Source organism: Geotrypetes seraphini, chromosome 8, assembly GCF_902459505.1.
Source record: "Geotrypetes seraphini chromosome 8, aGeoSer1.1, whole genome shotgun sequence".
Lineage (NCBI taxonomy): Eukaryota > Metazoa > Chordata > Amphibia > Gymnophiona > Dermophiidae > Geotrypetes > Geotrypetes seraphini.
The window spans coordinates 189,613,534-189,631,152 of record NC_047091.1 but is presented as its reverse complement, the minus strand read 5'-3'; the positions used below and the strand labels follow the sequence as shown (position 1 = coordinate 189,631,152).

At 39.5% G+C, this 17,619-nt stretch overlaps 1 protein-coding gene across 6 annotated transcripts in view; it reads left to right on the top strand.

Annotated features, from left to right (window-relative positions):
* The window catches only part of TAOK3 (TAO kinase 3), a 236,064-nt gene that overhangs the window by 146,132 nt on the left and 72,313 nt on the right, over window positions 1–17,619 (top strand). For all 6 annotated transcript variants that reach the window (XM_033957286.1, XM_033957284.1, XM_033957283.1 and 3 more), the window contains one exon: window positions 3,736–3,870. In XM_033957286.1, the coding sequence (XP_033813177.1) occupies window positions 3,736–3,870 (135 nt within the window). The remainder of the gene's footprint in view (window positions 1–3,735; window positions 3,871–17,619) is intronic.

The following is a 17,619-nucleotide window of genomic DNA, read 5'->3' as shown; positions in this document are numbered from 1 at the left end:
CAGAGAGCACATGTGTAAGATCTTGCCATTTGAGAGATTACATATACATGTACGGATGGCACATAGCACAAAAGCCTGGAGTGCCCCTATATTGTTGCTGGACTACTGTCTACATCTTGGTATTGGTAAGTTTAGTTATTTGAAGTTGCTATGGGGGTAGAAATACCTAAATGAATCTAAAGAATCTTAAGATTATTTGGTATATTTTATGTTTTAATTTTTCTACAATTAATTCCCTGACTTCTGGATTTGAATTGGTAATTTCTGCTAGTTCACATGTTTCTTTTTTGGATTTGAATTTTGCTCCCATTTTAATCATTTTTCTAGGTGGATTAAAATGGAGTCCTCTGGACAAATGGAGTCCTCAGAGGACAAAATCCAAGGTTGTTAACATGAGGCAGTAGAAGGTGAAGTGGCTTGCTAAAGGTCACAAGTGGGAGAAGCAGGATTTAAACCCTGGCTTATTGGATTCTCAACTTGCTGCTCTGACCACTAGGCCACTTTGCCATTCAAAGTGGAAATGCCTAGAATTGAAATGGGGGCCTCTGTCTCTGAGCTATATCTCTTGCTTCTGAAAGACTTCTTGCTGGCCCAAAGTAAATGCCTACAGTTGGGTACTTTGAATAAACAGCAGAAGAGAATAGAAAACATGCTTTCCAAAATCTCCCAAACAAAGCCGCCATGAGGCAGTTTAGTGTCCTGAGCAGCAAACAAGCATATTTGCACCACCATTTTGGTCTCAGCTAGTCTCTCCTGCCACCTTCTCTCAACCCAACGAGCCTGAATAGCAGACTAATGAAATGCTGCCTGAATTTTAATCAGCTCTGAACCCATGCTTGATTTTTGTCCATTCCACCATCCCACCCCCCTTCACAGTACCACCACCGGTCTTTATACCCTTGGCTACTGTCCTCTTACCCACCACTAATTGTGTCCATGCCTTCAAATTACCCTTGGAAGAGTGTTTTATGGATTGCTAGTTTTAGAGGCTTCTGGCACCTTGCAGGACAGAATGGTACATTTCTTAATTTCATATAAAACAGGGTAATACCATACCGTCCTTGACATCAGAACCTTAAAACTACTCATTTAATAGATGTTTCATAGAAGGGAAGTTTACTTTGTCCTGGTGCCAGAAGGCCACCTAATAAGAAGCAGAGGTAAACTATGGCAGCTGGATCATTCCTATTAAGGGCTGATATACAGTAAATTGTGACTTTGCCATTTTCTCTAAATAGTACAGTGTTGGATGCTTGAGCCCTGTGGGATTTCACAGCAGTTACTTTTTGGTTTTCAAGAAAAGTTGGAGATTCAGAATCTATATCTGTGAGTTTTCGATATATTCCTGATGAACTTGGGAAACTACATAGAAAAAATGAAGACATATAAAGACCATATGGCCTATCTAGTCTGCCTAACCATGCCATTTAATATCCCTTCCTCGCCCTTAGAGATACAAGTACTTGTTCCAAGCTTTCTTGAATTCAGATACACTTTCTACCTCCAAACATTCACCACCCTTTCCATGAAAAAGTATTTTTGAGGTTACTTCACCTTTCTTATGCCCCCTCATTCCAGAGCTTCCTTTCAACTAAAAGAGACTCGCCTCATGAGGTTAAGGGCCTCTATCATTTTTTCCCTCTCCCACCTTTCTTTCAAAGTACATATATTGAGATCTTTAAGTCTGTCCCCATATACTTTATGACAAAGACTACGAACCATTTTAGTAGCCTTCCTCTGGACTAACTACATCCTTTTTATATCTTTTTGATGGTGCGGCCTCCAGAATTGTACATAATATTCTCTTTTTTTTAATAATTTTTATTGATAAAGCAGGTGGCAACAGGTATCAAGGGGCTTAAAACAATATTCTAAATGAGGTCTCGCCAGAATCTTATATGAGGGCATCAATATCTTCTTTTTTTCTACCGGCCATTCCTCTCCCTATGCACACTAGCATTCTTCTACAAGCTTTTACCTTTGTTTATTTCTAGGATAAGTAATACATAAGAATAGCCTTACTGGGTCAGACCAATGGCCCATCAAGCCCAGTAGCCCGTTCTCACGGTGGCCAATCCAGGTATCTAGTACCTGGCCAAATCCCAAGGAGTAGCAACATTCCATGCTACCGATCCAGGGCAAGCAGTGGCTTCCCCCATGTCTTTCTCAATAACAGACTATGGACTTTTTCTCCTGGAACTTGTCCAAACCTTTCTTAAAACCAGCTATGCTATATCCGCTCTTACCACATCCTCTGGCAATGTGTTCCAGAGCTTAATTATTGTCTTTTGGGATCTTGCCAGGCACTGGTGACATAGATTAACCACTGTTAGGGAAAAAGGATACTGGTCTTGATGGACCTTCAGTATGGCAACTGTGTCCACATGTACTTCATCTCAAGCTTACATTTCTAAAAGTGAGCAATTAAATCTAAAATCCAAATCCATTTGAAGATAACACCTTGAATGCTTGAAGTTCTTTCTCTAGTTTTAGCTAGGGTAGTAAACTGAGGAGCAACTGGTCTGGCAAGGAAGTTCTGCACAGACAGTCTGATGTACCTTCCAAGCCAGTATATGTCTGGGTCACCTAGGCTAGGGATAGGCAATTCCTGTCCTCGAGAGCCGGAGCCAGGTCAGGTTTTCAGGATCTCCACAATGAATATGCATGAGATAGATTTGCATCTCAAGGAGGCAGTGCATGCAAATCCATCTCATACATATTCATTGTGGAGATCCTGAAAACCTGGCCTGGCTCCAAGGACCGGAATTGCCTACCCCTGACCTAAGCTCATCTCTAACTTAGTGCACTGCTACTAAAAGAACAATAGTTACAGGAAAGTATGTATATTCAGATGCATATTTTGGCTTCTAAACTGTAAATTTAAAAGGCGACATCCTCCTTTATTAGGTAGGAACTAAATCTTACATTTAATAGTTGATTTTAAAAATAAATTATAAAACAACCGACAAGTGTAATTTACAAAGGCATTTAAGTGAAGCCCATTGTAACGTGAGGGGATGCATAATATCTTTTCCAGGTCTATAGAAAGTCAACATGAACTATTGTTATTCCTTTTAAGTGGCATTATGAATTAGGATTCTGAAGTTGAAAGTGGTAACTTAACTTGGATGTTCCTTCTAGACATGCCAAAAGACAGTAGTTTACCTAAAACAGATTGAATGTATAGTTGGCAAGTGATACATTTTGCTTGGAAAGTGCTAGAACAGTGTGTGATCATGACTAGAAAGCAGGATTCCTCACTGGCTGCTACTGAGTCTTGCTAACATGGGAATACTCGGGCCATGCAACTGTAACTCCTGCAGGATTTCCAAGCAGCACTGGGCATAGCTTCAGAATTAGAGCTCAAGGGGGAAAAAAAATTGATTTGAGAAGTGATCAATGTGAGGGAAAAAGCCTCTTAAGGATGCAGTATTTAAAAAATTAATCAGGACCTGTTTGTGTAATCATGTGTCTCCACATGTAAATCCTTTTTTTTTTTTTTTCTGTGTGTAATTCTGAAGATAAAAAGCTGCCAGGAATTTAGGAGGCATCTCACTAGTGATCAGCTGACACTGCTAACAGAGGGCTGCAATGTGCTGCTTATTCATTTTGTACTGTGGGAGCTGCAAGGACTGAGCGGAGAAGCTAAACTATGCATTTCAAAGTGCAGAGAGAGGCAGCCGGAGAGGGCAGAGCACAGCTGGACTTTCTCCTTGTTTTTATCCATTTCTGCAGGATCATGTATTCATAAGGGATGAGGTGGGTCACAGAGAACCCAGGCCTGAGCCGCGGCCTACCCCGTCAGTCCAGAATCGGGCCCTCCACTACCGGAACCGAGAGCGCTTCGCTACAATCAAATCAGCTTCTTTGGTAAGCAAACCTATCCCATCCCTCCCTATAAAATCCCCCTTTCTGTGCAAGGGGGATGGGTAAGCGGGGGAGCGGGGTGTTAATTTCTCTTTTATGTGGGTTTTTATCCCTCATGCTTTTATAGTTGTTGGCATAGCAACTAGATATTGCAATGAGGGGAATTTAATTCTGTGTATGGAATGCAAAAAATGTCTCTCTACTGTATCGTTTTCATGCATGCAGATCTGTGAGTATGCTTCTACGTGTGTATGTCTGTATTTAAGGTGAGATGTTTCCTGGACGACTTCTAGAAGCAATTTGTATGGGGAATGGTTAATTTAGGGGTATCTCGAATGTGTGTGGTCTTCATTGGAACAGTAAATTCAGACAGAGCTGACCACGACAAAGAGATTGATTGTTACTGCTTAATTGCAGCCTGTGATGTTTGCATTCATTTATTTCAGACTCTAGTCCTTGCCTTTGGTGGCTACAAGCTTTAGCTGATAAATGACTAGACTTAAAAAAAAAAAAAAAAAATGAACCAATTGTGAGAGAAGGGGGAGAGGTTTTGGACTACAAAATGGGGGTGGGGACACTTCAGCTTTTCCACTGTTGCAAATTCTAGTGATGGCTGGATGTCCTTGCAGCACAGAGGGGTGTGTGCTGGAAGTTTGCTTTATTACGTCCTCCACCAACATCCTTACCTCTGCAGACAATACAGCTTACATCATTTTATGTTCAGTCCATGTGGCCTGGATCCCTTTATGATTAATTGTTAAAACAGCAGTGTACTTTTGCTGCTAACCAGCTCTCAGCTTCATTTCATTTCTAGTCTCTTCCACAGTTGTAAAATATGCTAGCTTGTTCCTTTCACGGAAGCAAGCTGGCCTAGGGCAGAACGAGAGGGCAATTGTACGTGGTAAAGGCAGAGCTGTTTGTTTCCTAAATTATAAAATAGAAGCATAGAGGTTCACCGAAAAATTCATGCACGTGTTCTGAGGATCTTAAGTCCTTGAGTTTTTGCTTCAATATTCGTTCTTCTACGTAGATTTTAACTATTCAAGGCCTAGCATTATGAAACGGCAGAAATCGCATGTTGGCTCTATGGAGGACAGGTTTGAAATGTATGTGTGTGTTAATGGAAGACTTCTTTTGACCCTCTGAAGCCTTCATCAATGGAGTGACATAAGGTTAGCATGAGAGCTACTCGATTACAGAATTTTTATATGACACCTCTGGCCAATTTCTAAACCATTAGTTAAAGTAGAGGCCTGGAAAAATTAGGTAACCAGCTGTGGCAAATAGACTTGGGCCATTGTTTCTGTTTTTGTATGCATTTTCATCCTCCCCCTTGTGTCCAAATGCTGTGATATGGAGGAGTAATTAAAAAAAAACCCTGCAAGTTTTTATTGCTAAACCATTTAACTGTGGTCTGGATTGAGGACTCTGGGCCCCATGACTACAAGTTCCAGAGAGCACTGGAACATGACCCTCAGCCAAGGACCATCACTGCAGTGACTAAACTAAATGGATTTGCTTTATTTCATATGATATGATAAACCACCACTCACCAATGGTAGCCTGGCAATGTACAATAAAGCAGTCCGTTTGTAAATCAAAGCTAAATAAAAAACCCAAATCTCAATTTGAATATTGGCTTCATAAGAATGAAACTCCACATCCTAAATAAGTGGGTTTCAGACAGGGAAAGAGCTGTAATCGTCTCTACAATTATCAAAGCACCCATAGTAATACCTGTTGCTTAATATAGTTAGAACATAAGAATAGCTTTACAGGTTCAGACCAGTAGTCCATTTAGCCCAGTAGCCTGTCATCATGGTGGCCAATCCAGGTCACTAGTACCTGGCAAAAACCCAAAGAGTAGCAACATTCCATGTCTGTCTCAATAACAGACTATGGACTTTTCCTCCAGGAGCATGTCCAAAACTTTTTTTAAAAATCAGCTACATTAATCACTCTTACTACATCCTCTGGCAATGCATTCCAGAGAGTGAAAACAATATTTCCTCATGTTGGTTTTGAAAGTATTTTCCTGTGAGTGTCCCCAAGTCTTTGTAATTTTTGATGGAATAAAAAAATCAATCCACCTGTACCCATTGTACACCACAGAGATTGCAAAGTTTCTCTGACCATTTTACGCATGAACTGAGAACGAAATTAAAAATGTGGTACAACGGCAAGCCAGATCAAATCTCGCATTATTGAGGTGGTGTGATATGTACTCACACTGGCTGGTCACTAAAGAAGTAGTTCTATAAAAGGCACTAAAATTTGGGTACTAAAACATTGAGTACTGGACTCGTGTTCTGCAACGGAATCTGAGTGCCCAAATTCTGTTATAGAATACTAAAGTAAGTTGGCAGCAACTGCCCAAATGTCAGCCCTTATGGCCTAGATTCACTAAAGTCAGCGATTTAGCAACAATCACTGCTAACCGACCCGATCGGCCCATCGTGTGTTTTTTCCCCTCGATCACCCATTTTCTGATTCAGCCATGCAAATCAGCAAAACCCAGTTCAAAATAGCCAAGCGATCGATTCACTTACGTTGCTTAGCTATTTAGCATCGGGTTTTACCGATCTTAAAACCCGATTGCTGTAGACCTGTCAATAACTGTGTTACCGACAGGTCTTCCTGTTTTTTGACAGATCTGCCTGGTGTTTGTTTTTTTTCCACGGCACAGATATTTTGTGTGCATTACACATGCAAAATATCTTCCCCATAAAAAAAGAAAAAAATCCCCCACCGCTGCCAACGGCCCTCCCCCAACAACACCTGACAATCGCATGCAACCCCCCCCCTCCCGGAGCCACCGTTCCTCCCCCAAACCCAAAATAATGGCAGGAGGGAAGCCCACTTCCTTCTGCCAGGAAAGATCTTCCCCCTACCCTCCACCCCCCTGAAGTAAAAGGCAGGAGGGATGCCCTCCTGCCACGAAGGCTCCCACCCACCCGCCTGCTCCCATCCTCTTCCCTCGAAAAAACCTCAGGAGGGATGCCCACTCCCTCCTGCCACAAAGGCTCCCACCCACTTGCTCCCCCAAATAAAACAGCAGGAGGGATGCCTGCTTCCTCCTGCCATCGCAGTGCCCCCTCCCGGCCCCTGAGCCCGTATCTCAAAGTTGGGAGCAGGAGGTACCGAAAACACCTCCTGCTGCTCCTCTGATCACTACGCCACTGGGCCTTAGTCCCCTCCCTGGTGCATCATATGCTCCCAACTCTAAGGTACGGGCACCAGAGCCTGGAGGGGGAGGGGGCACTGTAGTGGCAGGAGGGAGTGGGCATCCTTCCTGCTGTTTTTGGGGGGGGAACAAGTGGGCATCCCTCCTGAGGTTTTTTTTCAGGGGAGTGGGCGGGCAGGAGCCTTCGTGGCAGGAGGGAGTGCGCATTCCTCCTGCTGTTTTTTGGGGTTCGGGAGTGCTAGTGCGGGTGAGGGCTTTTTTTAATGGGACAGATGTGCGTTTAAGTCGTGCAGAACATTTGTTCCGTTTAAAAAAAAAAAAAAAGCAGAAGCCCTGACAGCAGTTACAGGAGGCTGCTTCTCCTATCACTACTGTTAGGGCTCTGCGTATGTCGGTGGGTTTGCATGCAAATGATTTGCACCTCCTTGCAAATCATTTACATGCATACTTGATAGTGAATCAGTCGCTGTTGGAAAATTGACCAGAGAATCATCTAACAGCGATTGAGTTGCTATCTTTAGTGAATCAAGCCCTATAAGTCTTTCATGTAGCTAGCTGTGACCCACCCAAGACCCTTCTGTGTCAACACCCCCTTTGCAGTCCAGTTTCATTTTAAGTATATAGAATAGGGTCATATGTCAGCTACAGGTGTATCTGCAAATTAGTTCCAATCAATGCTTGTTAAAATCAATTATTGGTACTTATCACCAGTTGACTGTTAAATGTGTAATTGGTACGATTCTATCACTGGGCACCAATATTGAGTGAGGGGTGAGTTCCACCTGTTGCAGCTCATAACACTGGACTGTGGAAGATCCCACTAAACAGAATTGCAGTAGTCCAGTCTACTGATCACTGTTGACCAAACAAGTAAAACCAGATTTGTAAAGGTCAGCAGCAACCTCAGTTGATAATAGACCCTCATGGCTTTAATCTGAGACTGTTATCAGAAAAAGTCAAATTTAATACCTAAACTAATCATGTCTTCTATATAACATATCATAAAATCACATTTCTATACCGCAAAACCTTGCAGTTCTATGGGTTAACAAACTAAAGAGACTTAACAATCTCAGTGATGTACAAAATCAGTTCTCCCAAAATATCCCAAACAGTGTTGATTTCAAATAAACTAAAAGATTAAACAATCACAGAGATATGCAAATTAGTTTCCCAGAAATTTCACAAACAATGTTGATTTCAACAATTTCCTGAAATGCATGTAGGACAGGGGTGTCAAAGTCCCTCCTCAAGGGCCGCAATCCAATTGGGTTTTCAGGATTTCCACAATAAATATGCATGAGATCTATTAGCATACAATGTAAACAGTGCATGCAAATAGATCTCATGCATATTCATTGGGGAAATCCTGAAAACCCGACTGAATTATGGCCCTGATGTAGGTTGTGGAAACAGAACTCTTATACATACCACCATGGACAGAAAAAAAAACAAAGCAGTGGACGATCAGGATTAAAAAACGTAAATTGTTCCACTAAGTAATTGTAACATATGATTCCAAACTTAAACAGCACCCTTGCCTCACCTGGCAGCCAATGAACTTCTCTGTGATATGGTGTATTATGATCTGCTTTCTTTAAATTAAAGAGTTAACGCACAGCAGTATTTTGTATTATGCGTAACCTGTATAGATTTCTACGATATCCTGCCAGATGTACTAGATTACAGTAATCCAAAATACTCGGCACCAAAGATTATACCAGTAACCTAAATGAGGTGATATCAAAGTATGATCTGGTTGCACATAATATCTATAATGTGAAAAAACCTTTTTGAACCAAAACATCAATATAGACATTCATAGACAGATTCCTATCCAAATATACTTCCAAAGTTCTCTATATATTATAGCAGTTCAAGGAGAACCGAGGAGTAATGGGGAAGAGCGGAATTGAGGTTCCATGACTTTACTGGTATAACATTTGAGTTAAGTATGGGATTTAGTGATACTAGGTATATTGAGTAAATTGACAGAAAAGGTAGTTTTCAATCAAATTTCAGATTTTGTAGAAAAAACTAATGCTCTGCATCCTAACCAAACTGGTTTTAGACATCATCACAATACTGAACTTTCATTGATTGATATGACCACTTCTATTCAATACTTTTTAGATCACCATCAATCGACACTGTTAATCTCTATTGATCTTTCTGCAGCTTTCGATACGATCGATCATCAACTCCTTCTTGACAGACTCCAATCTATTGTTATCTCAGACCAAGCTCTTTCTTGATTTGTATCTTACCTAACAGACCGCATTTCTACTGTTTTCTTTAAAGACTCAATATCAAAATCTTCATCGACTACTTATGGGGTTCCTCAAGGGTCTATTCTTTCTCTGTTATTATTTAATATTTTTCTTGCCCCTCTAATTACCTTATGTCAATCCATGGGTTTTCAAGTTTTTGCATATGCAGATGATATCCAGCTCCTGCATCCTATAGATACTAATAAAATGTCTGATATTCAAGAGATTAGTGAGAAACTTGATCTAGTTCATCATTGGCTGAACACAAACAAACTGGCACTTAACATCAAAAAAACTAATGTGATGTTTTTCCTATGGAAAGAAAATCTCAATCTTATTGCTCCTATTAATATAAAAAATGTCCCCCTTCAAATAGTTAAAAATATAAAAATTTTAGGAGTTACTTTTGACAACAAACTGAATTTTCACGACCACCTCAGCAATATTGTTAAATCCACCTTCTATAGATTACGTAGGATTCGATCAATTTCAAAATTCTTATGTCCAAAATCACTAAATATTCTTATTCACTCTTTGGTGATTTCTGAAATAGACTAGTGCAATGCTCTCTTTAAAGGAATATCATTGAATTAAATTAAACGTCTCCAAATTATTCAAAATGTCTCCATTAAACTTATAACCAAATCTAGAAAATTTGACCACGTTACACCTCTTCTAAAAAATGCGCATTGGCTTCCAGTTATTCATCGGATAACATATAAACTTTGTCTGCTTACCTTTAAAACTCTTCTCAATAAAACTCCAGCATTTATATATAAATTCCATATCATCCATATCATCCAAACAGAACTTTAAGATCCAATGAACAAAATTTATTAACTATTCCTTCGCTTAAGATTATCAATACTAGACGGCAGCTTATTTTTTCGGTAACCGCCCCACAGACTTGGAACTCCCTCCCAATTTATTTGCGAAAGGAGCAGGATCTAGGAAAATTCAAAAGTAATCTAAAAACATTTCTTTTTAAAGATGCCTTTGGTGCTTAATTTACTAATCCTTAGGCCAAAGATTTTACTGTATTAAACTATGTTTTTACTTGTCTTCCTCTTGTACTTTTCCTTTGTATTGCTTTTCTATATTGAATTGTATTTCACAATCCCTTTTTACCTTGTGTTACCAAAATGATGTGTTAGTTTTTAACCCAATGTTATTATTTAAAGTGTGTACTGTATTGTTTTCTATTGAATGTATTTTAAATTGTTCATCGCTTTGAAGTATGATTAAGCGATTAATCAAGAGAATTATTAAACTTGAAACTTGTCTATAGTGTGTATCACAGAGACATGGTTCAGTGAATCTCATGGATGGGATGCAAACATACCATAACATAACATTATACTTATAAACCGCGTTACCAAAAAGTTCTATGCGGTTTACAGAAGATTATAAACATTAAACATAATCGTATATTTGAATGAGTCAGCTAGTCAGGTATTTGGAGAAAAAATTGTTTTTAGCTGTTTTCTTTCTAGGAAGGACAGAGATCCTCAAAAAAAGGAGGAGTAGCTCTCTATGTAAAGATCAATATCCAAGCGACCGAAATGCAAGGGACCTGAGGAGAGGAAGAAGCGATATGGATCGCTCTGAAAAGAGAAGATGGAACTTCTATCTACGTGGGTGTAGTCTACAGACCTCCGACTCAATCGCAGCAAATTGATAGGGATCTGATTGAGGATATCCAAAAGTTTGGAAGGGAAGAGAAGGTACTGCTATTGGGAGATTTCAGCCTGCCGGATGCGGACTGGAATGTTCCATCTGCAGAATCGGAAAGAAGTAGGGAGATTGTGGATGCCTTTCAAGAGGCTCTGCTCAGACAAATGGTGATGGAACCCACGAGGGAAAAAGCGATATTGGATCTGGTCCTCACAAATGGAGAGAGAATCTCTAATGTTAGAGTGGGTGCTCATCTGGGAAGTAGCGATAAACAGTTTGGTTTGATATAACGGCTAAAGTGGAGAGCAGTTGCACAATACTTAAAGTCCTAGATTTCAAACGTACGGACTTTAATAAAATGGGAGAGTACCTGAAGAAAAAGCTGTTAGGATGTGAGGACATAAGAGAAGTGGAAAAACAGTGATCTAAGCTGAAAGGAGCAATAAAAATGGCTACGGCCCTTTATGTGAAGAAAATAAATAAAAACAAGAGAAAAAGGAAACCGATATGGTTCTCCAAACTAGTAGCGGAGAAAATAAAGGCAAGAGAGTTAGTGTTCCTGCAATATTAAAAAACCCAAGAAGAGGAGTACAGAAAGGACTCCCGGGTGAAACTGAAAGAAGCCAAGAGAGAGATATGTCTGGCGAAAGCGCAGGCGGAAGAACGAATGGCTAAAAATGTAAAAAAGGGGGAGAAAAATTTTTTCAGATATATTAGTGAAAGGAGGAAGATGAAAAATGGAATTGCTAAACTAAAAGATGCTGGGAACTGATATGTGGAGAGTGATGAGGAAGAAGCAAACGTGCTAAACAAATACTTCTGTTCTGTGTTCATGGAAGAAAATCCTGGAGGACCGAGATTGTCTGGCAAAGTAACGCAAGAAAATGGAGTAGATTCTGCTCTGTTCATGGAGGAAAGTGTTTATGAACAACTTGAAAAACTGAAGGTGAACAAATCAATGGGACTGGACGGGATCCATCCCAGGATACTGAAGGAGCTCAGAAAGGTTCTGGCAGGTCCTATTAAAGTCTTATTCAACAAATCTCTGGAGACAGGAGTGGTTCCTGGGGATTGAAGGAGAGCGGCCCAGAGCTACCAACAAACGGCAAAGGGAGGAGGAGCTGGTTACCAGAGTGCAGCGAGCAATGAAACTAGAGTTCAAGATTCCTCAGAACAATTTGAAATAGGTACATTACCTTATATTTCACCGCTTAGCCCCTTGGTAAATCATGGAGGCTTTTTGGGGAGCTATAGAGAGTTTACATCAAGTATGCACCCACATTATTTCCTCTACACAGAATATGGCAGTTCGTGTTAAATCTTGTGAAGAAAAGATTCAACTCCAGACCGATAGAGTAGACCAAATTGAGAAGTTGGTCACAGATATATTACATTACATTAGTGTCTTCTATCCCGCCAATACCTCTAATCTTCAATCTAAGGATAAAAATTTATTAATAAGGAAAATTGAAAATTTTGGAAAACGCCAATAGAAATTTGAATTTGAGAATGATAACTTTTCCTGTTTCCAGATTGCAATCTCTTAAAGAATTATTTCATTTGTTTCTAACATCTATTTTAAAGTATCCTGAGACTAACATTCCACCTATTCAGAAGCTTTATTACTTAACTGTATTTAGAGAAGCAAAATATAAGGAAACAAATCAAGCCGGTGAATCTTAACGGAATATTGGAATCTTCACAAATTGAAATTTCCACAAGTGCTACTTTATTAATGACTTTAGTTTTTTTACAAGACAAAGAAGCTATTCTTCGTCTATTCTACAGTACTGAGAATGTGGAATTCTATGGTCACAAGATATTAATTTTTCTTGATGTCTTGAAGTGGACACAGTCAAGGTGGAAAAAATGTCTTACTTATCATCAATTAGTATTAAACTTGGGTGCTAATTTTCAACTTTACTTTCCTTATAAATGTTTTAAATTATCAAGCAAATAGATATATCTTTTATGATCCTAATCAATTGCAATATTTTTTGGAAGGCAAGGCAGCCTCAAGAGCTCCAGAAGCAACTTGTGCCATCAGTAGATCAGTTCTAGACTACTAATGGCTCATTTAATGTTAAGTTGTATGCACTTCCCAGGATTGTGCCCAAATTATGTTATCCAAGGGTATAAATATACTTATTTTTACTATTGCCCATACTGGCATTAGAGTGAATATCCTTACTCCATAGAATCTACACTTCAATAAATTCTCATATTCTAATCTTCTCTCAAAATCCCATGTTTATAATATGGTTTCCTTGCTCTTTTGATATCGGGACACTTAGATCAACAGAACAACATCTGCTGACTATCCCTTCTTTAAAAGTAATAGGTACTAGGAGATCTACTATCTTTTTAATTATAGCACCCCAGATCTGGAACAACTTGGTAAATCCTCACTAGAAAAATTTAAAAGCTCTTTAAAAAGTTACTTGTATAGGGACGCATTTGAGACATAGATAGCATAATTCTTCTATCATTAAAGCATATGCTCCAATACTTAATTTTAATCAGACTGTACGTATAGGTCGTAATCTCCTTTACCTCTTTTCCACGTTTAGCCATGCTTTCAAGATTAATTTCTATTACCCTCCAGTTGTGTTTTCCCTAAATTTATCTCTCTTTTCTTTAAAGATTGTAGTTCACCCTCCTTTCCTTTTGTACTGGTAATTATTTGTACATATACACTGTATGTTTATTTGTATAAAGTTGTTTTATTGTTTGTTTTCTAATTTTAAATTGTCATACGCATTGAAGTATTTGACGTTGCGTGTACAACAAATTTTTAATAAACTTGAAACTTGAGAACATAAGATTTGCCGCTGCTGGGTCAGACCAGTGATCCATCGTGCCCAGCAGTCCGCTCACGTATCTTGTTCTCTCCATTTTCTCTCCATTTTCTATCTCAATGATGCAACTTCTTGTGGGTGGGACAATCAGAGGAAAGGCTCCACTGGCCAGAGATGCTGCTTTCACCATGGCCTCTGCCAGCGACACACTGCAGCATTTGGACGGCCAGTGGGAGACTAGACAGTTGCTGGACCTAGGTACAGGGAGAGAGGGTGCAACTTCAAGTGACCTCTATCATCGGGCAGCCCTGATCACCGTTCCCGTCCCCCTGGATAACCACGGGAAACAAACCCATGTCATTCTTTAGTGTCTATCTCAAGCTCAATCCTTGTCTATCAGCATTCTTTAATGCAAGGCTTTGAGGGTCAGTGTTTGTGGCCATTCATACTCTGAATCTTCCCTTTCTCCTTAAATAATGACATGAAGATGGTTATGCGCGGGGACGGGAACGGTGATGAATTTTGGCACGGTGTCATTCTCTTCCCTGAGCATTTTGCCAACCTTGCTCAGTGATAGCTATGCCCCAGGCTTTGGGGACTTTGTGGCACAGGATGCTTCTAACTAAGCTAGGCTTGACCAAGAATCTGGCACTGAGTGCTTCCCCAAACTCTAGGGATAACTTAATTTTTTAGACTGAATGGCGCATTAAGTTCAAATGAAAAACGCACATTGTTGCTTAGCTTCTCATGGGCTGCACTTACCTCATACCCTGACGTACTACCGTTCATAGCATTAGCTGCAGAGTGTGTGTATCAGTAAGCAAACTAATTAGCAATTTATTTTAGGTTTGTTGCCTGTGAATGGTAGTCATGGAGACCTTCCTTGATGTACTTTTTCCTTGAAAACAAAAGGGCAGAGGAAGAACCTGTGTGTCAGACTGAGATCTGTTGATGGATCTTGTACTTCAACTTCTATGATGTTTTAATAGTTCATATAATATATAGGAGTTAATTTTTATGTTCTGTTAATTAGCCATTCTGGGGGCTTTATTTTAAGCATCTAGGACAGGGGTGTCCAATGTCGGTCCTCGAGGGCCGCAGTCCAGTCGGGTTTTCAGGATTTCCCTAATGAATATGCATTGAAAGCAGTGCATGCACATAGATCTCATGCATATTCATTGGGGAAATCCTGAAAACCCGACTGGACTGCGGCCCTCGAGGACCGACATTGGACACCCCTGATCTAGGATATGTGTGTGTGGTGATGTACAGTCTCTTCCATTGTACTCCTGACTCCCTTATCCCATCCCCAAAAATCTGACTAGTATTACACGATTTCACGTTCTACTTTGCATTCAAACAAATCACATTGCCCTGTTGGAAAATAAGCTTCAGTAGTTCCATTCCTCAAAACAGCATTTGTTTTCTGATAAGCAAGATGAATCTGCCCCACAAGTGGATGGCATGAACTGAAGGCAAAAAAAGTGGCATAGCCCTCTCAGAGCTTTGAATGTACATGACTAGAAAAGCTGAGTATATGCTGTAAGTCCCTATGGAGGTATTTTTCTGTTCAGTTATTCATTTTTCCTGCCCCTACCAAAAAGTTCCTTTTTGATTTGAGATCCAAGTCATAGAATTTAAGTTAGCTGGCCTACTGTTATACATATCAAAGGAAAACCCAGGTTTTAAAAGTTGTCCTATCTGCATTAGAAAAATGGGCTACAGGGATGGCCTTGAAATCTACCATTTTTATCTCAGATCAGCAAACTGTTAAAGATGGGCCAGAATATCACCAAAGGTCAATCTAATTTGCAGGCTTAAGCTTGCAAAGCACTTGACTGCACAAGAATTTGTTTCAAAGATAAAACAGAAATGTTTTTGAACCTGAGGAATTTTGTATTGCTGTCAAGAGAGCAAGAGTTTAGGGGGTGAAGAACTTATGTGCATGAGGGAAGAACGGGACTTGGGTGTGATTGTATGTGATGATCTTAAGGTGGCCAAACAGGTTGAAAAGGTGATAACGAAAGCTAGAAGGATGCTAGGGTGCATAGGAAGAAGTATGGCCACTAGGGAAAAGGAGGTATTGATGCCCCTGTATAAGACTCTGAGACCTCATTTAGAATATTGTGTACAATTCTGGAGACCACGTCTTCAAAAAGATATAAAAAGGATGGAGTTGGTCCAGAGGAAAGCTACTAAAATGGTGCGTGGTCTTCATCATAAGGCGTATGGGGACAGACTTAAATATATCTCTCTTTCTAATCTAATCTAATCTAATCTAATTCTTAGGTTTGTATACCGCATCATCTCCACATTCGTAGAGCTCGACGCGGTTTACAGTAGGAGAAATAGGAAGGAACTACAACAGAGGGTTAGAAGAAAGGTGGGAGAGGGGCGATATGATAGAGATGTTTAATACCTACATGGCATAAATGTGCACAAGTCGAGTCTCTTTCAATTGAAAGGAATCACTGGAATGAGAGGTCATAGGATGAAGTTAGAGGTGATAAGCTCCAGAGTAATCTTTTTTTTTTTTTTTAGTTCAATAAATTTTTATTGAGTATTTTGAAAAATACAGGGAGCAATTCAGATACATAAAATAATATAACTTTTTGTATATATATATGGTCTATAAATGTAAAATTAACTATAAAGGATTATAGTATTAAGAAAAGCTCAGAGTAATGAAGTTGTTTATGAAGACTGTATGAGACAAAGGTGAGAGAGAACAGAATAAAAATTAAAAGAGAAAAGAAAGAAAGAGAAAAAGTGAAGAAAAGAAAGGGAAGACAGGAGTGTCTACAAAGCAGAGTGTACATATGAATCTAAGAATGACCAGGGTGATTTCTTGCTTTTCAAATTCCTGGAGATTCGGAGTGTGAATTGATTCTCATATGCGTATGATTCAAATCTATGATACCTACATAGTGAGTTCCACCAAAACGTATAATCTAATAACGAAAATGATTTCCAATTTTTCAGAATGTGCATGAGAGCAGTCACAATCATGGTATCAATGAGTTTAGGAGGACATTTTGATTGCGCGAAGCAGGGATGTTGAGATCGAAGGATTATAATGTCCATAGAAATCTCTTCTGAGCAGTTAGTGATAGATTGTATGGTATTCCAAATTTGGGTCCAAAAAGAGTGGACTAAAGTACAATGAAAAAACATATGATCAAGAGTTCCCTCCTCTTTCAAACAGTTCCAGCAAACAGAGTCCACTTTATTTGTCTTGGTGGGGTAGGATAGCATCCATCAAAATGACCTTAGCACCCCAAATTAATTACATTCTCTCTATGCTTCCTCTTTTATGCCAGAAATCATTTTTCCATTGGCTAAATAGGAAACTATCTGAATTTATATGGAACAAGAAAAAACCTCGAATTGCTCTAGCCAAGCTGAAAGCCTCTAGAATTAACGGTGGTCTTAACTTCCCGGATTTCTACCATTATTATATTGCTTCATTAGCCAAATATGGAGCTTACTGGGTTAATGACTCCTTTTCTCAAGACCCTCCTACTTGGTTTGAAATGGAGTGTTTTCTATGCAAACCTCTACACATCTCCTGCTTACTAACGATATCAATACCTAGACATCTGAGAAAGTATTCTCTGTTGAATTCAACGCAGCATGCTCTCCATCATTTAGATAATATAGCTGAGATCTCAGTTAATGTTAGCCCACTCATGTCTCTTTGGAATAATCCCAAAATCCAAAACCAAGGCAAATCCCTTTCATGGAAACGGTGGCAGCGAGCGGGTATATGGTTTGCTCATCAATTATCTACCCTCACTAAATCAATTCCTTTTGATACACTCTGCTC